The sequence below is a fragment of the Petaurus breviceps genome, unplaced genomic scaffold, assembly GCF_028583685.1.
Source record: "Petaurus breviceps papuanus isolate PSGF00001 unplaced genomic scaffold, PetGlider_PUasm1.0 91041, whole genome shotgun sequence".
NCBI lineage: Eukaryota > Metazoa > Chordata > Mammalia > Diprotodontia > Petauridae > Petaurus > Petaurus breviceps.
Genome location: NW_027187400.1, coordinates 38,834,028 through 38,861,061, shown reverse-complemented (window position 1 = coordinate 38,861,061; position 27,034 = coordinate 38,834,028). Strand labels below are relative to the sequence as shown.

The 27,034-nt window shown below is 55.4% G+C and overlaps 2 protein-coding genes across 10 annotated transcripts in view; one reads left to right on the top strand and one right to left on the bottom strand.

Annotated features, from left to right (window-relative positions):
* Window positions 1–14,849, top strand: part of PUSL1 (pseudouridine synthase like 1) — a 16,947-nt gene extending 2,098 nt beyond the window's left edge. For 2 of the 5 annotated variants that reach the window (XM_069078978.1, XM_069078979.1), the window contains exons 2-8: window positions 3,558–3,615; window positions 4,427–4,614; window positions 6,518–6,664; window positions 6,825–6,998; window positions 11,675–11,729; window positions 12,077–12,239; window positions 13,443–14,849. In XM_069078978.1, the coding sequence (XP_068935079.1) occupies window positions 3,558–3,615; window positions 4,427–4,614; window positions 6,518–6,664; window positions 6,825–6,998; window positions 11,675–11,729; window positions 12,077–12,239; window positions 13,443–14,524 (1,867 nt within the window). In that variant the 3' untranslated portion in view covers window positions 14,525–14,849. Of the gene's footprint in view, window positions 1–3,557; window positions 3,616–4,426; window positions 4,615–6,517; window positions 6,665–6,824; window positions 6,999–11,674; window positions 11,730–12,076; window positions 12,240–12,557; window positions 12,708–13,442 lie in introns of those variants that run through there. The other 3 variants (XM_069078981.1, XM_069078982.1, XM_069078980.1) reach the window with 3 other exon arrangements.
* INTS11 (integrator complex subunit 11) overlaps window positions 14,850–27,034 on the bottom strand; it is a 28,332-nt gene continuing 16,147 nt past the window's right edge. For all 5 annotated transcript variants that reach the window (XM_069078983.1, XM_069078988.1, XM_069078985.1 and 2 more), the window contains exons 3-18: window positions 26,904–27,001; window positions 25,911–25,984; window positions 24,401–24,629; window positions 22,846–22,944; window positions 22,702–22,736; window positions 21,712–21,850; window positions 20,320–20,384; window positions 19,621–19,810; window positions 18,969–19,052; window positions 18,231–18,320; window positions 17,154–17,316; window positions 16,511–16,618; window positions 16,326–16,387; window positions 15,933–16,075; window positions 15,723–15,852; window positions 14,850–15,341 (exon numbers count right to left, since the gene is read on the bottom strand). In XM_069078983.1, the coding sequence (XP_068935084.1) occupies window positions 15,276–15,341; window positions 15,723–15,852; window positions 15,933–16,075; window positions 16,326–16,387; window positions 16,511–16,618; window positions 17,154–17,316; window positions 18,231–18,320; window positions 18,969–19,052; window positions 19,621–19,810; window positions 20,320–20,384; window positions 21,712–21,850; window positions 22,702–22,736; window positions 22,846–22,944; window positions 24,401–24,629; window positions 25,911–25,984; window positions 26,904–27,001 (1,775 nt within the window). In that variant the 3' untranslated portion in view covers window positions 14,850–15,275. The remainder of the gene's footprint in view (window positions 15,342–15,722; window positions 15,853–15,932; window positions 16,076–16,325; window positions 16,388–16,510; window positions 16,619–17,153; window positions 17,317–18,230; window positions 18,321–18,968; window positions 19,053–19,620; window positions 19,811–20,319; window positions 20,385–21,711; window positions 21,851–22,701; window positions 22,737–22,845; window positions 22,945–24,400; window positions 24,630–25,910; window positions 25,985–26,903; window positions 27,002–27,034) is intronic.

Sequence of the window (27,034 nt, the reverse complement as noted above, 5' to 3'; positions counted from 1 at the left end):
TGGTATTTTGAACCTGGGAAGTTGCCTTTGCTTGGTATTACATTACACCTAGTACATAGTAGGTGCTTAATAAATATGTGTTGACTGATTCTGTGAACCATAAACACTGTCTTTGGAGTTTTTTGGCAAAGACACTAGAGAGGTTTGTTATTTCCTTCTCCAGTGGATTAACACAAGCAGGTTAAATGACTTGCCTAGGGTCACACATCTAGTAAGTGTCTGAGGGTGGACTTGAACTCAGCTCTTCCTGACTCCAGGCTTAGTGCTCTACCCACTGAACCATCCAGCTGCCTCATGACACATATACAGATAAATAAATGTGAAATGGACAAAAAGTGATTTGGAGGTGGGAGGGTTAAGGACTAGCCTAGTATCAAGGTAATAGCTCAAAATGAGTTCAGAAGGGAACTAGGGATTCCAGGAGGAGGAGATAAAGAGGGAAAGCATTCTGGATATGTGGGGAAAGTCTGCACAAATCAATATGGAAGACGGATTGTCGTATATGTGGAACAGCAAGAGACCAGTTTGGCTGGAATGTCTGATCTGGCTGGAAAGATAAGTTGGGACCAGACTGGGAAGGGCTTCAGGAGCCAAAAGGAGACACCTGCCTTGTATCGCAGAGGAGGAGGGAGCCCCTGGAGTTTCTGGAGTAGGGGAAGGAGAGGCTCACACCTATTTGGCGGCTGTGGATTGGAGAGGGGAGGGAATGGAAATAGCAACACCCATCTAAGGGGCTGCTGCAGGGATGCTGAGGGCTCAGCCCTGGGTGGGAGTGGGGGAGGCAGAGAGGAAGCAGGGACCACAAGCTGTAGCCTCAAATTGGAGGTGGGAGATGATGCGCAGTGAGGAGTCCAGAGGGACTCCTTGGTGGCTGGAAAGAGGAAGATTGTCTTAGTAACTATAGCTTAGTGCTTGGCACCATGCCGGGTACATAGGATCCGCTTGATGTGTGGATTGAATTGGACTGGATTAGAAAGGGAGAGGGGTGTTCTGAACACAGAGAAATTAGGGTAGTGGGAGGGTTGGGGGAAAATGAGTTCTGTTTTAGGTATTTTGTTGTTTACTCTTTCAGCTGTCTGACCCTTCTTGGCCCCGTTTTCAGTTTTCTTGCCAGAGATACTGGAGTGGTTTGTCATTTCCTTCTCCAGTTCATTTTACAGATGAGGAAACCGAGGCAAAGAGGGTAAAGTGACTTGCCCAGGGTCACACAACTAGTAAGCGTCTGAGGCTGGATTTGAATGTAGGTCTTCCTGACTCTGGGCCCATTGCTCTATCTACTGTGCCTACCAAAAGCCAGTGGAACCCCCAGATAGAGATATTGGACCGGTAGGCAAATGGAGATGTAGGACCAGTCTTTAGGAGAGAGGTTAGGGCTAGATATATAGGGCTAGCTAAGTGGTGGATAGAGCACTGGGCCTGGAGTCAGGAAGACCTGAGTTCAGATCTGACCTCAGATACTCAATAGGTGTATGACCCTGGGCAAGTCATTTAACCCAGTTTGCCTCAGTTTCCTTCTCTGTAAAATGAGCTGGAGAAGGAAATGGCAAACCACGCCAGTATCTTGGCCAAGAAAACCCTAAATGGGGTTATGAACAGCAACCAATATAACTCTGGGAGTCATCTTTGTAGAGATGGTGATTAAACCCAGTACTTCTACAGAGTAGCTGAGGAAGCCCATGACCAGTAGTCATGTACCAAAACCCAGGGAGGAGGGGGCGGTGACTGGTGTCCAACCACTGAAGGTTAACCAGACCTAAGATCCGGCCAACAAATAATCCTTGGCGGCCTTGGGGAGCAGTTTCAGCAGTAGAGGGGTGGGCAGCTCGATTTCTGGGGCTTGAGAAGTGAGCGGGAGGTGAGAAAATAAAGGTGGAAAAAAAACGCCAAGAGCTTTGTTTTCCTCTCAAAGGGGAGAGGTAGGGCACTCGCTGGAGGGGATGTCAAAGCAGGCTTTTTTAGATTTGGCCACAATCTGGTTGTTGTGTTTATGGCGATGAGGATAAAAAGAGTTTGGGAATTAGAGAAGGGAAGGTGGAAGGGGTAGGCCATGGGAGGAGCCAGAAAGCGCCAGCACACACACAGCACAGCAGAGGGCAAAGAGAAGGGCCCCTTATCCTCTGAGCTGGGGCAGGTGATTGCAAGTGGAGACTGGGGAAAGACAAGGAACTGGTGGTGGGCGGCTTCAGTTCCTTCAGTGAAGTAAGCCGCAAGCCAGCGTTGAGGTGGCTTGGAAATAGAAGTTATCGGCATGCACTTGAGTGTGGTCTGGGGACCCCTGGAGGCTCCTGAGACCTTTTCAGGGATTCCTTGAGCTAAAACTTTTTTCTTAATAATACTAAGATATTTTCATTTCTGATATGGTAAATATGGATAGAGAAAACCCACATAAAGCAAAGTTCTTTCTTGGAGAGCGGGGTGTATTCAGTCATTTTTAAGAGGGTTAAAGGGATCTTGAGGTCACAATTTGAAACCCTTTATAACAGAGTTCATAACTCTCAAGCTGCAAAGGACCTCAAAAGCCATCTCATCCAACCTTTTCATTTTAAAGATGAGGAGACTGAGGCCCAGGGAGGAGAAATCATTCACCCAAGGTCATATGAACAGTAACTTGCCAGAATAGATAGGGAAGGACAAAAGGATGGCTGTGCAGCAGTGAGGGCCTAGTTGAGAGGGTCGGAGGAAGTCTGTATCCTCTGTTTACACAGCCATACAGCATGAGAAGGTCTAGGCCAGGGTCCTCATAGGGTGCCCAGCCTTCCATGGCAGGGAAAAGGGGCCGCTGCCCAAAACCATCTTTGGCATGCACTATCTTTCTCCCCCTGGGGTTTGGACTCAGGGTTCCAAAGAAGAGCCCCAAGGCTGAGAAGCCAGAGATGGGCACCTGAGGGATCTTGGAGGCTCCCAGAGCGAAAGAAAGTCAAGAGGAAAAAGAATGACCTCATAAGGAGAGGTGGCCCCTGTGCTGATAGTAACAACCCAGGGCACTGGCTCTCTGTGTGCCAGGCACCTGGGAGGCGCTGGGAGCAGCCTCTGCCTTCTGGGACCTGAGGGGACCTCAGGCCAGGGTGGGGAGCACCCCCTGACCTCAGTTTACCTATCTCTAACCTGAGGGGTTTAAACTGGCTTATGCATTCTTCCCAGTTCTGACATTCTGTGCTCCAGAGAGGTGGGAGTGATGTATGGCTATGACTAACTTTCTCTCTCTCTCTCTCTCTCTCTCTCTCTCTCTCTCTCTCTCTCTCTCCTTCTGTCTCTCTCCTCCTTCCCCCTGTCTTTCTCTCTGTCTCTACCTCTCCCCCCCTTTACCCTTCCTCCCTCTCTTTCCCTTCTCTGTCTCTCCTTCACTTCCCTTCCTCCCTTCCCCCTCTCTGTTTCTCTCTCTCTCTATGTGACTCTTTCTCTCTCTCCCTCCTTCCTCCCTCTCTGTCCCTCTGTCTCTCTCTCTGTGTCTCTGTCTCTCTCTGTGTGACTCTGTCTCTCTTTCTCTCTCTCCCCGTCTGTGTGTGTGCCCGTCTGTCTCTGTCTCTCTCTCTCTCTCTCCACCCCCCCCCCTACAGTGGGGTCATGGCTATCAAACAACCCAGACAGGGGGTCGGAGTCCAGAATCTTCTGGAGGTGAGTGAGGTGTTGCTGTCCAGGTTGTAGACACAGAATGGTTTGGGGAAGTGTCTGGGGAGGGGGTGGGGGATCAGGAGAGGCTTCTCCATAGGGGCAGCATGTGACTGAGGGAGCCATAAAGGCGGCCATGAGGGAGGAGGGCATTCCAGGTGTGGGCAGTAGTCTGCACAAAGGGGATGAGGCTGGAGATGGAACAGTCAGTGGTCTGGTTTGGCCGGCATGTGGGTGCAAATGCCATCTTTATTGTCAACCTCCCAACCCTGCGCTTTGATTAAAGTCTCTGTTTGTATGGGGGATGGGACTAGATGCTGGTGCCCCACTTGGAGGCAGGGGAATGGACAAAATGACCTCGTGCTGTCTGGAAACAGGTTACTGAAGGGGGAAGGGGCTTGAACTTTTGCCAAGTCCTGGGGCCCCTGGATCCCCATGGACACAGATTGTACCAAGGCATCTAAGTTTGAGGCAGGGCCTGTGAGCGAGTGAATGGATCCTTGGAAAGCACAAGCTCTCCCCCAATCCCACCATGGTGTGAGATTCCTCTAGATCCCTGGACACCTTCCAGCCTGTGGGTGCATTGGACCATAGGACTCCAGGCTGGGAGCTTAAAGATCACGGGACCCAGCCTGTTCACTTTACAGAGCAGGAAACTGAGGCTCAGACTGGGGAAAGACTTATCCAGAGTCACAGAACTAGTTGGTTAGGAGCAGGGCCAGGATTCTAGCCCAGGGTTTATGGGGATTCCAGATTGGGGGGCCGGGGAAGGCTGTCTCTGGGACCTCTGCCTCACCTGCATCCTATCCACTCTCAGAAAGCTGCAGAGCGGCTGAGGTCTGTCACACCAGTCAAGTTTTACATCTCCAGCCGAACAGACACCGGTGTCCATGCTCTTGGGAACTCTGCCCATCTGGACATTCAGCGCCTGACTGGCCGGCCCCCTTTCTCCCCTGACATCCTCACTTTGGCCCTCAATCAGCACCTTGAGCACCCTGACATCAGGTACAGAAGCCCTGTCATCTCACAGACATGGGCTAGACCATCTTTATTCCATTAATGTATATTCCTCAAGGCACAGTCTTGTTCCAAGTTTTGGAGGGGCCTGGGCTTACCCTCTCCCCTTGGTCCCCCATGATCAAATCCTCAGTTTTGCCAAGCTCGAGGGACCTGGCCATCCTTGATGTCAGCCCCAAAGATTTGAGGTCTCCCCAAATACCTCAGCCTCGTATGGCTCTGTCTTAGAAAGAACTTCTCAGGTAAAGCAAGGATCAGCACCAGGAGTTGCCGACAGCCCCTTCCTGAAATTGCTGAGAGCAGGAGATAGCCGTGGCCCACCTTTGGGAGGGCCTGGAGTGGGAGGCCAGGATGTGTGTAGAGGCAGGTGGGTCACAATGCCAGTCTGTCCAGCACCTCTCCAAGGCTTGTGTCCTGTAGACATCTCAGACTTGGCATACCCTTATCCCGAAGCCTGTTCCTCTCAAACTTCCCTGTCACTGGTTAGGGTACCACCATCCCTCCAAGTCACCCTGGCCCCCAGTATTGGTGTTCTTGCTGACTCCCCACTCTTTCTCCCCTCCCCAATCCAGTCTTTTGTCGATGTTGGTTTTACCTCCATAACATCTCTGGAATATGCCCCCTTCTCTCCTCTGCTCCTGCCCCACCCTGGTGCAGGCCCTCATCCCTTCAAACCTGGACTGTTGCTGTAGCTGCTGGTCTCAGTCCCTCCTCCCTCCCATCCAGCCTCCAATAGATCAGGAATACCCCTCTACTCAGCTGCCAGTGTGATCTCCCTAAAGCATAGATCTAACCATGTCACTCCCCTACTCCATGGATCCCTGTTCTCTCTAGAGTCAGATAGAAACTCCTGCTAAAGACCTCTCCAGCCTGGCTCTAGCCTGCCTTTCCAGAGTGACTCAATCTGTGATACCGTTCATGTAGGGAACTCCCGGGTGAGGACACTCCCTTCACCGGTGCTAGTCAGCACCTTCTCTGTGACCTAGAGTCCTATGGGGTTCTGCCCGAAGGAAAACGTTTCGCCCCACAGGCCAGCACGTGGCCTACAAGTGCAGCCCAAACTGTGTTAAAATGTCATTTGGAAATATTTAACAAAAGACATAAATACCCAATAAAGCAAAGATAATAACATGTTGAAGCTAAGCCAGTCCCTGCCCTGCAGGGCTCCTCATGAACTGATTAGCAGTCCCCACTCCTCTTTGAGTTTGACACCGTTGGTATATAAGAGCTTAGTTGATTTGACCGGTCAGATAGCTAGTCTGTGTCAGGGTGGGATTGGAACCCAGGCCTTTCTGGCTTTGGGACGGGTTCTCTGCCCACTACACCAGTCAGCCTCATTGCTTTTTGCTGCCTTTCCCAGCCATCTCCCATCTCCCTAAGGCTCTTCCTCCCTGTCAAAGCCATCCCTTCGAATCCCTGGTTTCATTTCTGACCCAGCCTTCCTCCCCTCCTTAATGACCTGCACTGATTTTCTGTTCTTGTTCTGTATACACTTGTTTCCCCCATTAGAATGTAGGCAGCTTGGGGGCAGGGAGCCTTTCATTCTTTACCTTTGTTTCCCTGTCTCTAGCATTGTGCCTAACACATAGTAGGCACTTTGTTAGTTCTTGGTGATCAGTTGATAGATTGGTATGGAAGTCCCCCAGCCTCAGGGTCTTTTAAAGCTGGTTCTGAGTAGAGGGCCACAGCCCAGAACCTGCTGGACCCAAGCACTGAGTCAGTCACCGTGGTCCTCTTGTTCATCTCCTGCCCCTGCACTGGCTGTCCTAGCTTGGGGAGGTGGGCAGGGGCAGGGGACCAGTGTATCCTCCCATCTTCTGCGACTTCCTTCATCTCATCTTGGATGCTTGAAGTTCTGCCCAGAGTCTAATCCTTGTACCTGCCCTTCCAGGGTAATCCGAGCTTTTCGGGCCCCCAATGACTTCCATGCTCGCTTTGAAGCCACATCAAGGACCTACCTGTACCGGGTGGCAACCGGCTGCTCCCTGGACATGCTGTCTGTGTTTGAGCGGAACCGGTGCTGGGCAGTCAAGGCTGAGTAAGTACCAGTACTGCGGCCTCCCTGCTTAGCCTGTAATCAGAGGAGGGGGGAGGAGGGAGCATTTTCTGTCCCTTCTTCATTGCTGCTGGGCTGGGCTGGGCAGAGGCCTTGGGTAGGGAGAATGCCCTCACAGCTTCCCACCCTCCTCTGCCCACAGTCACCTGGATGTGGCAGCCATGCAGGAGGCCGCCCAGTATCTCCAAGGCACCCACAACTTCCAGGCCTTTAGGCCAGCAAGTGAGAATAATTGGCAGAACCCTGTCAAGACACTGCTCCGGGCCTCTGTGGTACCTGCACCGGCCAGCCCCTTCACCCATCCCCAGGAGAAGAGGTAAGGACCTGGTCACCTTCTCAGACTGGGACACTGGAGTCTCCCTAGGAACAGGGGCTGGGCCATATCTTAATTCAACTCCACAGCCTTTCTGTCTCTCAGACACCAGGTCCCCAGAGCCAGGGAGGGCTCTCAGGTCTCCCTGGAGGGGATTACATCTGCAGGACCAGATGGGTTCCCTGCCCTGTGGGACCCTAACTCTCAGAGCAGTGGAGTATATGGCTGCATGGCAAGGAAGGCTTCGTCCTGGGGAGGGGGCAGTGCTGCCCCTGGTCCAAGGCCTCCCTAATGTCTTGTGTCCTGGGGCCAGCCAGGTGTGGCTGAAGCACCAGGCCCAGCCTGCCCAGAGGAATGGGCAGAGCTGGGGGGAGGGTACATCCTGAATAGCAGCCTTTGGGGAGACCATGGCCATCCAGGTGGATGAGTTCTGAGCTCATCCCTTAGGCTCTCTCTGGCCTCGGTACCTGCTTTGGGGGAGGGCGTTGATGGCATCCCTAGTCTTCTCACACCAAGGACCGGATCTGGGTAGCACCCAAGACACTCAGGTCCTCCTGACTCCAGGGCCAGTGCTCTATTCACTGCACCACCTAGCCGCCCCTCACCCAGGACACTTAGCAAAGCCCTAAGCCAGCCTGTCACTCGGAGCAGCAGGGGTATGGAGGGGAATCCCTTGTCCTGGGAGATCTTGGTGTCGGGGCTAGGCCCTGGGTCCTGGACACGCTGAGCTCAGGCCTTGGCCCTTGCAGTTGGCTTTTTCCCGTCCTTCCTCCCCATGTTCCATCCTCACAGGGCATCAGTGGCAGAGCTAAGCCAGGCCTGTCTTGGGGGGGGAGTTGCTAAGGCCTGTGTTCACAGCTGTGCCCCCCTCCACCACCACCCCCCTACCGCCCCTGGGTACCTAGCTCCAACAAATTCCATTTCATGCTCTGTGACTTGGGGGTGGAAGCCAGGCTAAATTTAGCTCTAGAGCTGATCAAGTGGAGAGCTGGGGGTGGGAGGCCTCACCCAGAGACAGAGGGATGGATGTAGTGACCCTGGAGACCCTCCAGCAGATCCCAGGATCCCAGGGAATCCAGCTCCTGGCTTAAGTGAAGGCTGGGGGTGGAGTCCGTGCTGACCCTGGTGGGCAGGCAGGAGAACCTAGGCTGAGGAAAAACCGTTCAGTTGTTCCTCTGGACTGCCCCCCCTCCCCTCCTGCCCCCTTTCTCAATTGGCTGCTTGTCTATTCACAGAAGGGATTTGGGGGTGGGGGGGGGACTGGGGCTCTCGGGGGTTGCCTAGCAACCATGAAAGCCTCTCTGAGGCCCCATCCTCCAGCTGAATTGCAAATGGGAGCCACTCATTGAGGATGCATCCCCATCACCTGTCTCTTCCCCCCCCCCCCCCACCACCCCCTCAACACTGGGGTCGATGCCAGAGCCTGTAGGCAAATAATGTCTGCCTTTCTTTTTGCCTACCTCCTTTCCTCTGGGCTTCACGGTTCCTCCTCTGGGAATGGAAGAAAGATTGGAAGATAGACAGGGGCCTGTGTCACCCTTGGTGCCTCTCAGGCCATAGAGATAGCTTCCGAAGTGACCCTTTGGGTGGGAGAGGGTCCAAGAGGGAGAGTTGGCTTAAGATCTGTCCCCTCGAGGACTTTGCTGGGGCCCAGCTTGGTTCTGAACCTGGAGAAGGGGGTTTGGGGTTCTTTCCCTTTGACCTCTCCTGAGTGTCTGGCACGCAGCCAGGTAGAGAAACCTGGGACTTGTTGACCACCTTGGCAGCATTCTGATCTTCTGTCTAGCCTGGGCCCGACAGCCCTAGCCCCTGCCCAGAACACGGCTTCCTTGCTCCCGTGACCCTGCTTCTGGTCCTGATTCGAAGTCCATTGGGGAGGAGGTATCAGACCAGTGGTTGTGGTCCCCTCCTGCTTTCTAATGCTTCTGTCTCTGACTCAGAGGAATTGTGGCTTTAGAGCTGGAACGATCTAAGAGGCCTAGAGGGGAAACTGAGGCAAGAGCAGTTACCCAAAGACATGCTGGGAGTGATAATGGCCAGATTTGAATCTGGGTCCTATGCTCTGACCTCCTGACCTGTCTGCCTCAGTTGAACTCCTAGCCCTGTGCCTAGTTTGGCCGACTCACAACTAGATATAAGATCTATGGAGGCGGGAAACCAACCAGCAAAACCCCTAGAGTGATCCAGGAGATCACTTCTAGGCCCAGCTCTGCCATCATCTTCTGTGTAGCTTTGGTCAAGTCCGGGGGTGGGGAAGCTGCAGCCTCGAGGCCAAGTGTGGTCCTCTGGGTCCTCGAGTGCAGCCTCTTGACTCCATCCAAGTCTTACAGAACAAATTCTTTTATTTCGGGGATTTGTTCTGGGAAGTTTGGATTCACACATGGCCTCGAAGCCCTGGCCAAGTCCCTTCCTCTCCCTGGGCCCCACTTCCCTTTCTGTAAATTGAGGAAGTCAGTGGTTAAATCGCTGAAATCTGGGAGCATTCGGGGGCCTTGTCTGGTACCATCAGCTTCCCTGGCAGGGTAGGGGTGGGCTCTGCCCCTCAGGGCAGGTGCAGGCCGGGTAGCTGTAGAAAGAGCCTTTCTCCTAGGACCAGGAAGAGGGGAGCCGAGTCTCTGTGCCAGATGTGGTGGGGGTGGGAAGGGGAGAAGAGGCCAGAAAAGATGCTCTGTCCTCTGGCCTCGGCAGCCAGTGAGGGGCAGGTGCCCATGGGGAGGGGGGTGCATGACTGGGCCCTCATCCATCTTCCTTTGGGCTCAGACACTCCACCACAGGGCTGGAAGGCACCAACATGACTGGGCGGGGGCAGGCAGCAAGACCAGTGCCTGGCACTGCCCAACCTGGTGTCTTAGAAACAGCCCCTCCCCCACATCCCTGTTGGCCACGCTTGTATTAAGCACCTATGGTATGCCAGGCGTCATTAGCTCCCTATTCATCCATGCGTAGGCAGTAGGGAGAACGGGTAATTTAGAGGCCTTTGCTGATGGTGGTGTGGGGTCGGTGATACTCTGTATCTTAGAACAAGTCACTGTTTCTCCTTTCTGGCATCGGTAAAATGAAGGGCCCCTCTGGTATCTTGGGGCTCTCGGTGGAGCCCCCTTTCCCCTCATCATCCATGCCAGGCCCCAGCCCAGATCAGCCCCTGAGTTGGTGTGTTCTAGAGCCACGTTTTCTAGACTGTTCCAGAGCTCCTGCAGCCTAGCACCCTGTATATGGCTGCCACTCTAGAATGGGGGAATCACCAGCTCAGAGGTCACCAGGCAGCCAGCCAGGCCAGCGGGCAGAGGGCCAGGCTTGGAGTCAGGGAGACCTGAGCTTTAGCTGTATGACGCTGGGTATGTCACCTCCCTGAGTTTCTGCCTCCTCTGCAAAATGGGGATAGTGAAGCACCCACCTCCCAGGTGCTTGTGAGGATCAAGTGTAGAAGTCAGACTCAGAAGCTCACAGTGTTTGTCAGATCTTAAAGGGCTTTTAAATGTTGGCTGTTGTTACTAGTTATGTAATGTAACCACCTCCCTGAGCTCAGTTTCCTCCTCTGTAAAATAGTCACTAACACCCATATGCCACCTGCTGTCTGCCAGGCACTGTGTACGTCACAGTCACTGTCTTATCCGGGAGGTGGGTGACATCAGGACCCACCTTTTGCCGATGAGGAAACTGACTTTAAGTGACTTGCCCAGGGTCACACAGCAGTAAGTGTCTGAGGTTAAATTTGAACTCATCTCTTCCTGACTCCAGGACCTACAGTCCCCCACGGGGCCACCTCCAAGACTAGATTGGACTCGGCCTCCAAGGCCTTCCCAGCTCTTAATCTATTCCAACTCCCCTTCCCCCATTTTTTTTTGTGCTTTTTTTTGGGGGGGGGAGGGCAATTGGGGTTAAGTGACTTGCCCAAGGTCACATAGCTAGTTTTTGTGTTAAGTGTCTGAGGCCAGATTTGAACTCAGGTCCTCCTAACTCCAGGGCCGGTGCTCTATTCACTGCGCCACCTAGACACCCCTCCCCCATTTTGCAGATGGAAAAACTGATACCCAGGGAGGTTAAGTCATTTGACTGAGGTCACGCATCTGGGATTTGAATCCAGTGCTCTCTTTATTTGTGTGAAGGGCATAGGACTGAACTGAGTTCAGCAGAGGACCTGGCCAGGGTTCCTCCACAGCTGCCTGCTTGGCCCATGTCCTGTGTAGTGGTGTGACAGCCTGGGGCCTGGTGGCAGGGTCTGCCTGGCTGCTAGGACAGGGGCCTATGTCCTGCCAGGTTGCCACTGGGCCCAACTGGCATCCACACACAGCAGCCAGGATTTCTGGCATGGGAGCCAGGAGCATCAGACTTCACCTTTTCTCCTCCCTCCCACTGCCCCCCATCCTCCCAGGACATGGACAGGAGGGATTTAGAGCTGAATGGGAAGAACTTGGAACTCATGTGGCCCAAGCCACTCATTTTATCAATGGAAAAAAGACCAGAGAAGGGTGTGGAAGGTGATTGGGTGCAAACAGGCTAGTGCCAGGATAGACCTGGGAACCTGGGCTCCAGGCTCCAGCCGGGCCTTGGCTCAGCCCCCTGTCAGACATCTGTTTTTTCCATCAGTCAATGGTCAAGACACCTTTTAGGAACAGAGAGCGGGTAAGGGGTCTCTGGGTGGAATGGGGGCCCCCAAGTCAGTCCATTTGCATTTGCAGGAAGGTGCAGTTTTGGGATATAGAGTTTGAGAGCAAGTCCTTCCTGTACAAACAGGTATGTGGTCCATTTTACAGGCAGGGAGATAGAGGTGGGAGGCAACAATTTCCTAATCCCCCAACCCCTTTTGTGCTGGGGATCACAGAGGATTGCCAAGGCTCACAGTGACCCCTAGTGGTGATGAAGGAGCAGGCTCTGCACAGGGCCATCTTGCTCCCTGGGGTCACCCAGCCTCTAGACCAGACTGGGTGTTCATTCACTGAGGGGTGATAGGTAGCTGACTTCCCACAGCATTGAGGCTGCCATTGGGGGGGGGGGGGGGGAAGGGTGGAATAGGAATAGGAGGTTACGCCTGGCAAGGTGGGAGGGGAATTGGTACTGATACCCTCGGAGCCTTGCTGCAGGTTCGGAGGATGACCGCATGCCTGGTGGCAGTGGGGTTAGGGGCCTTGACACCCTCCCAAGTGAAGGAAAAGCTGGAGAGCCAGGACCCCCGGAGTGGCCCTGGATTACTGGTGGCCCCTGCCCAGGGCCTGTTCCTGAAATCTGTGCACTATGATGGCCTTGGTGAGCATCTCCCCAGGGCCCCATGCTAATGGCCTCTGTCCCACTTCCCTGTATGCCCCTGCCTCTCCTGCCCAGCGGGAGTGCCACGTGGATGGTCCTGAGCCTAGATTCCCCCCCCCACCCCCCGGGCTTCTTGGACCCCAAACCCTTGGTGGAACTGGGAGCTCAGTGGACAAAAGATGTTTTCAGTTCAGTGGGGGGGAGGAGGGAGGGAGCAGGGGCAGGATATGAACAGACATTCAAGGGCCTCCAGGTGCCTGGGGCCAGCGGGAGCCCATTTTCTCCCCTCATATCCGGGGCTCCGCCTTCTCTTCACAGACTGGGGCCCTGGCAAGGACTGGTACAATCGCCCATCTGTCTCAAGAGGCTGCAGTCCAGGAGATGAGCCAGAGGGGCCTGGGCTCTGACTGGACCAGGGGTGCCCCAGAACTTGGCTCGGTCAAATAAAGGGGAGACATTTAGACTGCTCCCGGGTGTGTCCCCATGACCTCTGCACCCCACACTCACCCTTAGCCTCCCACCCATCAAGAACTGAACTCTCCTGGCCCCCAAGGGCCCTTGGGGAGCCCCATTTCTAGGCAGCCCCAGGCTGTTTGGATCATTTCCTGTGGGTTTGGGGCTGAAAGCCTCCTAAGGCCCTGGGGGGGGGGGGGGGGGGAAAGGGGGAGGTGTCATGTCCCTTTTATGAGGTTGAAAAGTTTCCTGTGACTCAGAGAACTCAGCAGAGCCCAGCAGGGGATCCTTGTCCCAGCTCCTGTGAGTAAACCTCAGGGAAGGAATGGGGTCTACTGGGCTAGGGGATACCCAGGTTCCCATTTAAAAGCTGGCAGAGACCTATTCCTCCTGGGCTTCACCTTCCCCAAGGTCAGGGGGCCTCAGGCCCAGCCAAGAACCTAGGAAACAAGGCTTCCCCTGGGATGAGGGATAGATGGGGGGGGCCACCCATCACTCTGCCTGCCCTCCCATGGGGAGGAGTTGCTGAGGGGTAGACGCATGGTGAGAGAGAGAAGAGGGGATATCAGACCTTCTAGCCTGACCAGTAGTAGGTACTTATGACCCCTTCTCTCACAACTGACTGGCAAGGAGCCTCAAACTGGCCTGGGCCCTCCTTCCCTTTGGCCCCACAGCTGTGTCTGATGCCCTGGGGGTGGGCTGACCCCACAGTGACCAAAAAGTGGAGAAAATCCCGGACATTTTCAACAGGTTCTTGGAGCTGTGGCCCGGGGACCTGCCTGGCTATGATGCCAACGGCCCTGAATGACACAGGAAGTCACTTGGCCACCCGGTTCTGGCGCCATCACCAGCTGCTGGCTGGGGCTTACAGCGTGGTCTTTGCTCTGGGCCTGCTTGAAAACGTGGTAGCTGGAAGCCGCCTCCTCTTGCGGCTGAAGCGCTCCAGCCCTACGGCTGTGCTCCTGCTGAGCATGACGGTGGCCACCACGGCTTTCACATGTGCCCTGCCCCTGCAGATCCACTACCGTCTGCATGGGGGTGACTGGCGCTTTGGGGAGCAGACGTGCCGGCTGAGTGCCAGCCTCCACTGGGCCTTCATGTACCTCAGTACCACATCTTTCTTCTGCCTCTGCCTCGACAGCTACGTGGGGCTGGCACACCCCTTCACACGCCTCCGGCTCTGCAAGGTCCACTGGGCTGCCGCCAGTGCCCTGCTCTGGGTACTTGCTTGGGGAGCGGCCAGCCCCTTGGCCTTGGGTGGCCCCCTAAGCTGGACCAGCCCTGACAATCGCACCTCCTGCTTTGAGAACTTTGTGGAAGATGTGGGGTCTGGGTCCTACAGCGTCTATGTGCTGATGGTGGGCTTCCTGGTGCCCTGCACCATCATCCTGGGTTGCTACCCCCTGCTGGCCTGGCGTGTGGCTTCTGGCCGCAGGAGCTGGCGCTGCCGCAGGACCCTCAGGACCCTCGGCTTCAGCACGCTCATGTGTGCCGTCTGCTTCCTGCCCTACTCCCTCACACACCTGCTGCCACACCTCACCAGCCTCACCCCCTTCCTCGGCCACCTGCGCCAGGTGACGCTGCTGCTGGTCAGCCTGGGTTCCTGCCTCAGCCCCATCATCTGCCTGCCCTGGGCACCCCGGGCTGGCTGCTGGTGCTGGGCTCGCCTCTGCTCCTGCAGGCCTAAGATCTTCACTATCTACGATGGCAAGATGGTAGGATCCTCATGCCCCTCACTGGGACACAGCCAGACACTGGGGAGTCATGGAGAAGCAGGCCTTGGGGCAAGTGGTGACAAGTGTCCCGGAGAGGCCCCTGGTCCTGTGTGCTGAGCCAAGCAAGGGGCCACACAGAATGAAACCATTCCTGCTCACAAGGGCCTGGCTGGCAGTCCTTGGTTCCTTCCACATCATCCCCCAGCCTCTTCCACATTGTAAGCAGGGCTCTGCTGCCCTGAGCCAGTGGGAGAGAGGGCGGGAGGGTGGGGCCTTGCAGGGCCCAGCCCCTCTGCCAGTCACTGCAGGGTGGGCACATCTACACTTGCCTCTGTGGTCCGAGCAGGTTTGTGTAGTGGGGAGACAAAGGACCACGGGAGCCAATTCCCAAGTTAAGGGGTTGCTGCTACGGACAAATAAAAGCCAGAGAAGGAGGTCCAAACTGTGGGTGGCTTTTTGTTTAATTCTTATCGTCAAAGGCAGGCTCCTGTGGCTGAGCCCTGCTCTAGGCACTTAGAAGGGAGGGGCGTTGGAAGTGGTCTACAAAACCCAAGCCCTGCCCTCACAGCTCACAACTGGTTGAGGAGACAGGGCAGCCTCAAATCCCCACCACGCAGAGGGAAGTCAGCGTGGCCTCGAGGGCACCCCGTGCTGAAGTGGGTAACCTCACATGGGCCTGGGCTAAGGCCCAGAGCCCCACCCCTGCTCCAGCCACAGCCCAGAAGGCTGTGTTGCTATCTGCCTGAAGAGCAGGCAAGCCCCTCCCTGGAATGGCCAGACCAAGATCCCTGGTCCCTCCCTCCAGAGCATGTCCAAAGTGTCCTGGAAAGGAGGAAGAGGGCTGAGAGCAGCTCCTGGCTGCAGCCCCTCAGCTGGGGGCCTGCGGGAGCCCTTTCTTTAGCAGGGATGTGAGGTAGCTGCCCAGTTCTTCATCCTACACACCAAGATGAAGGAAGAGGGTCAGCGCTTCCCCAGCAAGGCCCATGGGCTGACTGCTGGGGGGCACAAGGATGGCACAGGGTCTGAGTTCTACCAGGGTTGTAGAAGGGAATGTGGCAGGGCTGGGGCCATGCGGTGGTGAAGGCCCTGCAGCCAGGCACCCAGGCTGTCAATCTCTGCATTGGCTGCTGTGGGGCTGGGAGCAGGGCCTGTTTCCTCATCCAGGAAAGGACAAGGCAGCTGCCCTCCCGACCTCCAGGAGGACAGACACTGGGTAAAGAGAAGGTACTTAACTAGGGACAGAAATGGAAAAGGAGGTGCCCTACAAAACAAAGCTGGACCAGGACATGCATGGGGGAGGGCTGGGGCTTCTCACCTGGTAGGTCCAGGAGACCAGCAGCACTTTGGTGCCTGGATCCTCCGAGTGCGCGGTGGCCTGAATGAGGATGGACTCCACCATAACCGAGCCATCAGGCAGATGCTGGACCGAGTGAGCTTTCAGAACGCTAAGAGGACAGAGATAAGCCTAGGCAGGCTCCCTCCCCCCAGGCCCCCACAGCCCCAGGGCCTGGCCCAGCACCCCTACCTCTTCAGGTGACTGTAGACACGCAGCACGGTCTCCTGTTCTTTGCGTGTGTCATGGATGTGCACGCGGCACGTGAAGCGGAGCTGGTGTTCGGCTAGGCCCAGCTCCTTGAGGGCCTGCTCGGACGACACCAGCCGGAAATTCTGGCAGGATGGGGGAAGGGAGGGAGTGTCACAGTCCTTCTGGACCCCCAAGCACCTTGCCCAACCCCTCCCTTCACCAGGTGACCTGCCCCTTCCACAGGGGTAGGGAAAGACCCAAGTTAAGTCGGGCACCAGCTTACCAAAGGTCCACCCAACCCAAGAAGCTCCCTGAATCACAGCTGGCCTCAGTTTCCCCCATTCCCCCAAGTTGAAGGCATGGGTCAGGGAGGCCTCCCACAGGGCCACTCACATTGTCCTTCATGATCAGGGTGCCATGCATGAGTTTGGGCTTCTTTGCGTCAGGGAGCAGGCCTGGTGGGAGGGAAGGTGGGAGAGACTGTCACCACAGACACCTCTGTCAGGCCCCTCTTCCCTCCCCATCACGCTCAGCCCTGGCCTCCCTCCTGTGCCCCACCCCCCATTCCAGCACAGTACCCAGGGCCATCTCCCTCTTCAGCAGGCCCAGCGAGATGCCCACGGGGATGTTGGGGTGGGTGAGCAGGGTGACTGTCTCTCCGTTGGCTGGCATGTAACAGTTCACATCTGACAAAGGCATGATGTCACAGGATTAAAACAGCCGAGGAGGCTGCAGCCTGGCACAGGTGACCCAGATTCTTGCAGCTGCCAGGTGGGCCCAGCCTCCCCTCCTCGCTCATCCTGCCAACATTGCCAAGACAAAGCCCCACCCCAGCTCCTGCTCTCCAGGAGCCCACAGGCCATGAGGCTAGCTTGGATCATTCTCCTGGACACCTCAAGCCCAAGCCCACACCCAGAAGGCTCTCCTAATCTGCTGCAGGGGTGGGGGGTGGGGGTCCCCAATGCTTCTCAGGCCTCCTGGAAAGGCCATCCCCCTGCACCAAGGCCAATGAGGGGGACACAGCAATAACCACAATGACCAGAAGCCACTGAAGAGGCCCCCCCACACCGTAGGGGGCCTCCCTCCAGGCTAGGCCTGCACAGCCAAGCCCCCATCCCAGACTGATGAATCCTGCCTCACCACCATCAGGGAGGGAGGGCCAGCTCCCCGAGCCCCTGTGAGCACGGCCACCCTCATCCCCCCAAGGCCAGCCCCACACACGGAATTCCTGCTCTATCTTCTGCTTCAGGAACTCCATCTTCTTGGCCTCCCCGTGGACCAGCAGCACGTTGTCCGGCTCTGCCTGGCGGACCAGCTGCATGATGCCCTTGGCATCGGCATGGGCGCTGAAGGACATGTACTCCACCTGCATCTTCACCTCCAGCTGGGGGTGGATGGAAGAGAGACCCACACACAGATGAGGGACAAGCAGGCGGAATTCACCAACCCGGCAGCCACTTGCCAGGTAAACCTCCCCATCCCCAACCCTGCCAGCAGCCGGCTGAGGAGGTCACCGCTGCCCACGTGATGCTGTGCCATGCTGAAGATAAAGCACCAGGCTTGGGAATTAGGAAGACCTGACTTCAGATCCTGCCTCTGATACTTAGGGGACCCTAGCCAAGTCACTTCAGCACGGCCTCAGTTTCCTCATCTGTAAAACGGGGATAACAGCACCACCCGTCACCTTGACTATCAAGGACCAAACGAGGTAACGCATGTGAGGAGCTGTGCAAACCTTAGGAGCTGGCTACAGAGACAGCGCCTCTCCTCCAGTACAGCCCCAGGACTGACTCCAGGCTGGCAGGGCTGTTTGCCTGGCCACAGGCCTGGAGGAGAGCCCAGGGACCTCGGGGGCTGAGAGTGGAGCCCTGTGGGGTGGAAGTGAGCCCTCTTTCCACAGAGGGCTCGCGATGGACACATGCGGGTGTGGCGGGGTTGGGGTCCAGCCCTGCCTCTGCTTCTAGGGAGAGGAGCTTCTGGGAGTAGCCCTTGGGGACCCCTGTGGGAGGAGAGGGCCGCCTCTAGGCACACAACGAGCCTCCTGCCAACCGCACGAGGCGCTCAGGAAGACGCAGCAATTTAGCAAAGAAGGCTCAAAGACAGCAGGGAGTAACTGGACGAGACGTGGGCACAGCTGAAGAAAAGCTCAGGCCATCAGACCCACCGAGGAGGGAGCCTTTTCTCAGTAGGTACAAACAAGAGGGTTGGAATGCAGCCCCTCAACCTCCAATTAGCCACCTGATGGGAACCCCCTGCTGCCCCCTCCCAGGCCCGCCAACAAGTGCTCGAGGGACTTACAATCTGCCTCCCTTCCATCTCCAGCTTCCTCTGCCCACTCAGGATCTTGTGGCCCACTGTCCCCTGCACACAGTAGCCCGGCATGATGACCTGGGAGCCAGAAACCGGACAGTGAGGCCTACCAGCAAGGCTCTCCTTTGGGGCCCTTGCAGCACGATTTCACATAACAGACTTTAAATGCACCATGTCTGGGCAGGCCGAGCTGCTTCACATGCTGTTGTAAAGGCCTCCCCGAGAGAGAAGGCACTGTGAAGGGCAGGTAGGAAGTGTTGCTAAAGAGTGTGAGGACTGACCTCCCCACAGGACCATGGAGCCAGCAGACTTCCTGTCCCAGGCAGGGGAGGCCCTAAGGGAGGTGGGTACTGATGGGCTCCACTCCCTGCTCCTTGGAAGAGAGCTCAGCTGGGGGGCAAGAGGGGGTGAAGGGGAGTTGGGAGACCAGATGGCACCAGGACCTGGCTCTAAGGCATGATACTATCAAGGAGAAAGGAGTAATCCTCAGCCACACCCATCCAAAGAGAAACAGCTGGGCCCCAAGCCCTCTCCTCCACACCCCTTCCCATCTCTGAGTCCACAGCACATGTGAAATGCTAAAGGCTTCTTCTCCTTCCTGCATGGGGAGGACAGCTGTCCCTGCCCCACCCTTTAATTCTTCCTTAAATAACCAGAAAGATCAAGGGAATGCAGTTCCTGCCCCAAGAGCCAGCACGGGTCACCAGGTGACAGCCGCCCCCTTACCATGTTCTTCTCATTCCCGGCCCACTTCCTGAAGATCTGCAGGGACTGCCCAGCATGCAGCATGCCTGGGGTTGCAAAGACAACCTGGGTGGAGAAAGGAGAAGTGGAAGTCACAGGGTCCACAAGGGCCTGCCCTCGTACTGCTGGCTGTGGAGAGGGAGCGGAAGGCACAGGGGCCAAGAGAAAGGAGGGCCTGAGCCCCACCAGGAGCCAGTGTCATACACCCAAGCAGCCCCGGCCCTAACCTTGTAGACCATGCCAGCCTGCAGCCAGAGCCCCTCAGGGCCCAGAGCCGTGAAACGCACTCCCCAGGTCCCCACCAAACACTCCCCTGATCATGGAAGCCTCCCCACACCTGACAGTGCAAACACCAGGCCTCAAAACTAAAGTCCAGAAAGGGGCATCACCATATGCCCCAAACAAGATTTGGACATATGCCCAGAGATGGATTTTCCCATCAGGCCAGTTTCTGATTGAGCTTTCTCTGGGAGCACTAGCGGCTGAGGCTATCCAGCCCACTCCTGCCTCCTGCCCCTGCCCCACAGTGGCACTGCTGTGAATGCGTGCCAGTGTGGGCAGCAGCACAGACTCTCCTGACAGGCAGGGGCCCCAGCTTGGGCTTCAGGCCCAGCGAACCCTCACCCTCCCATACCATTGGTCCAGGGTTATCAGCAAAAGCTCGGTCAAAAGCCTTGATGTGTTTGAACTCAAACATGTTTCTCTGCACAAATGTTTTCCGGATCTTCTGATTGGTCCAGGTGATGAAGAGCTTGTAGTAGTGATTGGCCTTCTCGGTCAAACCCGTAGAGAAGTAGATCGGGGCTTTCAGGTTCATTCTTTCCCTATGGGAAGAGAAAGGGAAGGTGATCAGTGCCTGCCAGTGGCTGTCACACCATGTCCAGTCTCTGCCTGCTTGGGCGAGGGATCTTGCTGAGGACCTCAGGCCCAATAAGCCACCTCCTGCTGTGGGCCCAGGCTGACCTGTGTGAATGTGCCAGAAGGACTAGGTGGGCAGGCTCAGTGCAGCGCTGGGCCTAGCTCTGCCCTGGACGGCTGGCTCACACACTCTTATGCTTGGTCTGAATGATCTGGATCACTGAGAAAGCCCTGCTGAGCTCCTGCACTCCCCACTTCCTTCCACCATGAGCAGAACCCCAAAGTGAAAGGCACATCACACTGCTGCAGCCTGGGTGTTGTGATGGGCCTGCGGTGGCTGTGGGGGCTCTGAGAAATAGCTGCCATACAGAGATGTTTAGCTGCAAGGGCACCAGTCTTCAAGGGATTTAAGGACAGAGACACTCCAGTGACTCCTCCCCCCAGCCAGGCTTCTTATGAGAGGCCAAGCTCTTACCAAAACGTTTCCAGCAAGATGCAGAGCTCCTGAGCCCGGCCCAGAGCAAACACAGGGATGAGGACCTGCAGAAGGAAGGGCCCAGGCGCAAGTATCAGTCCGGAGCAGCTTCATCTGCCCTTTCCAAGGCCCTCTGACTGTTCACCCCCCACTTCCCATCATCCCAGCCCACCCATGCTTCAAGGAAAAGGTCTAACTGCCTCAAGAAGAAGAGAATGACCAGTGTGTGGGCATCGCTCCCTGCTCTCTGTATGGACACTGTCAGGAAGCCCCCAGCTCTGCTAAGGAAAGCATGGCTCTGGGGGCAGCTGCCTTGCTGACTGGGTGCTAAGGAATCCTCATTTTCTTTTCCCAGAATGCCAATTGTCTCAGAGGACATTCTCAGCTGGTTTTCCTAATTCAGTGACAATTTAAGAGAGGATATGCTGCAGGGGAAAGAAGGCTGGATGGGGAGTCCTGGCCTCTGGCCTCAGTTTCCCTCTTCTTAAAATGAGGGGGCTGCACTTGACCTACAAGGCCCCTCCCAGCTGCAAATTCTAGGATGTTGCTTAAAAGAGCATCAGCAAGATCTGGGACTGGGGTCACTGGCTCTTCAGGGTCCAGCCCTGGCCCTCAAAGGGCTAAGCCACACCATCCGTCAATCAACAAGAATGGATTAAGCTCCACCAAGAAAAAGGGGAGATGGTTCCCGCCCTCACAGGGCTCACATCCTAGCCGCAAAGACAACACAAGTAAGTCAGAACACAGCAGAGAAATGTGGCCACTGAGCTGAGGCTTAAAAGAAGCCCGATGAGAGAGGACACCCCGGGTGTGAGGATCAGCTGGTGCAAAGGCTCGGAGAGGCGCCCCAGAGCGAGAGGAAGAGCAAAATAGGCAAGCATCACTGAATCGTAAAGTCCGTGTAGAGGAAAGCGTGAGACTGGACTGAGAGGAAGAGGTCGAGCTATAAAGAGCCCTGAATGCCAAACAACAGGCTTTGTCTCTGGTCTGGAAGGCAAGACGAAGCCACTGGGATTTACTGAGCAGAGGAATGACAGGGCCTAGGCGGATGGGGGAGAGAAGAAGAGACAAAACAATCAGAGGCCGAATGGAACCCCTGGACTGCCGGACCAGAGGCTGGGGGATGAATGGGACTTGTGTCCCACAGGGACTGTCCCTCGCACTCAGGCCTCCCCAGGCTGCCCAGAGCACTTGCTCTCCCATACCTGTGGCCTCCTCTCCCTCCCCTCCTCACAGCTCCGTTTCAGGAGCCATCTTACCCCAATGAGGACAGAAGCTCAAGGGCAGGGACTGTCTGTGCTGGTGCATTCCCAAGGCACAGCACAGCACCTGGTCCACAGCGCTTCATAAATGCTCCCTGACTGACTGGCCTCTGCTTCTGACACCCGTTACCTTTCCGCCCCTCTCCACCGTCTCATGGACTTTCTTCAGGAAGTCTCTCTCCCGACAGCGCTTAGAGTCTCGGATAGTGGTTGCGTAAGTCGACTCGGTGATGAGCAGGTTGGGGCGGCACTTATCGATCCAGGCAGCCCTGCAAGGTGAGGCAGGCCGCCACCGTGAGGCTCCCACCACGAGTAGGGCCCACCCAGCTCCAGTCCACACTCAGGCCCGCCAGCACCCAGGAAGCTCTGACTTCTACCTCATGCTCCCAGGCAGGGAAGGCCCATCTGCTCTCTAGGCAGTGGTGAGGATGGCAAACAGCCACTACCTTCAACACAGGCAGCGATGCAACCATGAACACCTATCTGGGGCTTCTGATGAGGTGCAATGGAGAGAACACTGGACCTAGAGTCAGGGAGCCTTGGGTTCAAATCCCAATTCAGACACTCACTGCTTGTGACCCTGGACAAGTCACTTCACCCGTGCCTAAGAAGGTGACTGGATTCAATGCCCCAAAGGTCCCTTTGAGCCTGAATTCTAGGACCCTAAGAAGCTCTAAGTCCCAATCAATCTTTTCAAGCTGTCTGTTCTCCATGGAGACGAGCTTAGCAAATGAAAGCTCTTGGTGGAGCTACTTTAAGGTCAAAATGAAATGCCCCCAAGCGAGAGAGTATAGGTAAAAGGGATGCCCCCCAAATCCCGCCCTGGGCATCTATGCAGCAGGGTTGGCACTCCAGGGGGCAGCATGCAAACCGGGCGGCTAACTGCCTGAAGAAGGCCCCTTCCCCTCTGCCGGTGGAGGGTCTGGGAGGTATATATCCCAACAGGTGTAGAATCACAGCTAAAAGAGAGGCTCTCAAAAGCAGACATCCATGCAGGGAACATACACGGCCACGCACGCCCACACAGGTTAACAGGCATCCCTGATGCAAAGCTCCCACATGGAAAAAAATCCAAGCTGGCAAACCCTCCATGTGAGCAGAAGCCCATCATCCCACTTACCCCAAGTGCCGGTCCGGAGTCATATTATAATCACCCTAGCCAAGAGAACCAGAGGGAAGCAGAGATCAGCCTTCCATTTAGAGAACATCTCTGGCCACCCCCTCCCCACCTCCCCCTCACACCCAGGGCGGCCAAGCGTCTTACTGTGTAAACTGCAGACTCAGAGCCAACTTTGATCTGGAACATGGCAGCACCCAGCACGTGCCCCGCGTAGTAGGCCTTGATTTCCAGCTCATCATCCACCTACGGAGGGAAGAAGCCAGCTTTCATTCCCACAGTGAGTGACAGAAGGGAATGCAGAATGGGCAGCAAGGGTGGCAGGGGTGGGCAGCACAGGTAGCTGGCAGAGACCAGGAAGGCACAAGTCCAATTTCTGCTCACTGCCACAACTGCGAATTCAGGCTTGCCAGAAAAGCAGCCTGAGACCAGAAATGCCTCTACCCTCTAAAGGGAGTGTTCTCATCAGAATGGCCACCAGGTTTTAAAGGGAAAAGAAAAAACAGCTCCTGGTCTAGCCCAGCCCCAGCCTTGATGGAAACCGATGGGCCCTTTCCTTCCACATCCTCAGACCAAAGATCCCCAAGACAGAGCCCCTGAGCCAGCCCAGGCAGCACGTCATGGGCCCTTCCCCTCTTCTCCCCTCCCCTCTCCTCCTGGGCAGCTGGGGCAGCTCGGCCCAAGGTGTAAGGCTCCTCAATATGCGTTAGCATCAACTCAAACTGGGAGCTATTTGAGAAGAAGGACAGTGCCGACTCACTGGATCTGAACAGGAGGCTCTTAACAGAGGTGCAGACTTCAGCATTTACAAAAGAGAAAAGGTAAGGCCTAAGGAGGTGATGGATAAAAGGGAGGCCAAGGGGGCTGTCTTCAAGCACTGGGCTCCAGAGGGCAGAACCAGAAACAGTGGGTGAGCAGACAGTGTGGAGACAGATTTAGTTCTGACATTACAAACTTCCTAACAGTTGGAGCTTGTTAGCGTGCTAGCTGGCTGCCCCGAGAAGGACAGGCTCCCTCAACTGCAGGCCTTCAAGCAGGGGCTGGATGCCCTTTTCAGGTGGGTCACAATTTGGATTTGGTTTGGTTCTGGAGGGAGGATGGGATGGACAATATGGTCGCCGAAACAGTAAGCCCTCAAAGAACTCTAAGACGAGATTCCGCTTCCCCACAACCACTGGGACCTTCCATCACATGAAGCAAAATGCAGCAGCAAGAGCTGGGTTTGCTGTTTCGGCTCATGGTTAAGGCTGGCGCTCACTCATTTGCACTAATAGAGGCTGTCTGTATTTCAGCTTTGGAATCCCTAACCCAATGTACCTGCAATGGGCTGGGCCAAGGCTAGAAATCAGGCCTTCTTACACTTTTTCCACTCACAATCCCTCCAGCACTTCTTAAGCTCTTAAAACATAATTCATAAACAAAGAACATCTTTTTTCAAAAAGGAAAGTGGCCTAGAGTGGGAGGCCAGCTGTGTAGGCAGACTCGCCAGTTTGGCTCCCCCAAACAGTCCCCTTGGCACTTAACAGCTCAATGTTTGCTCCCCGATATGACCCACCTCAGATTTCAGGATCCATTAGGGTCCTTATGGGGTCACGCCCACAGTTTAAGAAGCACTGAATTATCTGGCACCGTGAAGCACACGCTGGCTGGCTCCCAGAGGGGAAGCTTACAGCCACTGATGTGCCGGGCCTTCCCCCCTGACCTGGACAGTCTGGTGGAGGTGGACGGCCACGACCTTCTTCATGCAGTCCTTGATCATCTGGGAGGTGAAGAAGTTCGTCTCCCCCTTCTTATCCACAGTGATCTTCCTGTAGTCCTCCAGCAGAATGGGGCAGATGGCCTTGGTGGGATGAGTCATGTAGATGGGTCCATCGTAGCCCACCATCTCACTGAAGTAAGGCAAGGCCCCACAGTGGTCCAGGTGGAAGTGGCTGGGGTACCAAGAATGACAAACACAACAGGAAGACGTGTATAAAGTGGTACAGAGAGAAGATGGCAGGACCAGGAGAACAAGAAACACAGCTGCTATGCAAATCAGGACAAGACAGGATGGCGACAAGGCTGGGCTAAGACAATGGCCAACGCTGGATTCTCTTGCTAAAATGTCCGGACATCTGCTCTTCTAACAAGTGGCAAATCACAAAAGGGCATTCACTGCTGTCCACATAAACACTCTTTCCTGTTGTTTGGTTTAACAGTCTTCGGGAAGTATACACTGTGGTTGCTTTGGGAGTTTATGTTTATCTGCTGCATTAAAACATAATTTATCAATAAAGAACATTTTTTAAAAGAAAAGAAAGTGGCCTGGAGTGGGAGTCCTGAAGCTGCCAGCTGTGTGGGCCTAGAGTCCAGTCCCTTTCCACAGTGGTCAGCTCAATTCTCCAAACAATCCCCTTTCTTGGCCCCCCTGGCATTTAACAACTCAATGTTTGCTCTAGGATGTGACTCCCCAGACTTCAGGATCCATGAAAGTCATTCTCCCCTCTGTTTAGAGTGTGTTCCAACTCCCCCCATGACACTCAAAGGCGAGGACTATGGATTTTGGGGAATCAGTCCAAGGGGACATCCTACGGTTTAGTGAGCAGCCCCTCACAGACAACACTATTACTGGGTGGGGACTTTCGGACTGCTGTGACTGTCACTTGATTGCTTAAAATCCTCCACTGGGCAAACAAGTCACATTTTTATCTCAATTGAAGAACCAGAGATTAGAGATGCAAGAGACTTCAGAGGTGACCTACCCTAACTCCCTCATCTTACAGATGAGGAAACTGAATCAGAGAGAAGTCAAGTGAGCAGGAGAGATGGGCTCTGGCCTCCAAGGTCAGGCCTCTTTCCACACCCCAAGGCCTCTGGGGTTCACGATATCAAAAGCAACATGGTCCAGGGCAGAAAGAGCCTCAGAAGGACATAGCCTGGTTGGACAATGCGGTGTCCACAGGCCCAGACCTGTCACCCCCAGCTGGGAGGCCAGACCTGAGCCCGTGCTCACCTCCTGGGTTGGCCCCTGGGAGTTAGCCATCCAGCTGTGCCCAGTCACAGGGGGAAGGCAGGCCACCAGGGGCTTTACTGTCTGGTGGGAGTGGTCAGAGCCGAGCCTGGCAAGTCTCAGCACAGTGGAGATGGAGGACCAGGGGAGACTGCCTCCCAGGGCTGGGTTCTCCCATGCCAATATATTCTCTCACTTCTAATAACCCCATCGAGGCTCCTACCTGATAATGACACAGTCCAGAAAGTCAGTCAACCTTCCATTCTGGGTAATGTAAGAGAAATCTGGAAAGCGTCTCTAAGGAAAAGCAAGACAGAAAGAGGCTCAGTTATTCAGTAGGAGGGCCCAGGGGACTGACAGCCAGGGTGCCCCAGGAGACAGCAGAACCAGACCGGGCTGGAACAATGGCGTCAGACATCAGAGCTGGGCCACTGGACCAGGCCCCGTGGAGCTCTTGACTTCATTTATTTTTTAAAGCCGTGAAGAGCTCAGAAGTGAAGGGCAGAAATGCTGCCAACTCTGGGGCTCTGAGGTGACCTTGCAAACCAGTCATTATGCCTAAAGGTTTGTGGTTATTTAAAAAAAAAAAAAGGCAGTTTCAAACTCCCAGAACATTCCTCATTTAATGTGGCTGGGCTACTTCGACCCTACAGGATAGGTCCTAAGCCCAGCCCCAACCCAAACTGGTCATGGCATGGAGCCCAGGGCAGGGAGGGAGCCCACGCTGGGAGCCAATGCAGAGGCAGACCTCACAGCAGGGGCCAGAGCTCAGAGCCGAGACCAAAGCACTACAGTCCAGCACTTAGACCAAATGCTCATTTGCCCCTTAAGCAGCCCACAAGAAGTAAGCAAGCCAGGGAGAATGTCTCCCAGTCAGCTTCCAGGCCTGGCCTGCCCTTCCTTGAAGGCAGCTCCCCACACAGCACCATTTCCAGGCCAGGCCCCTACTTCCTGACTCACACTGAGGGAAATCAGGTGGCTCCAAGACAGGGGCCTGGCTGCCAATGGCTATTAAAAGGCAGAACAAGGTTCACTATGGCTACCCAGGACCACGGAGATCCTCACACAAATGGGAAGGCTCTTGCAGGAGGGGAAGGGGAAGATGGGGAAAGGCAGCTTTATTTACTCCTCAGGTTTGGGAACTTCTCTGGACACACCTCGAGAGCTCCCCACTTCTGAATAACCCCCCACCATCCAGGGCTTCTGGAGAACTTACATCATCATTGTAGCCCATGTGCATCCCACAATCCAACATGACATTCTTGCCTGCGATGGAGACAAGGATGCAACTGCGGCCCACATCCTGGCCAGCCCCTGCAACCAGAGCAAAGTAATGATCCAAATCTA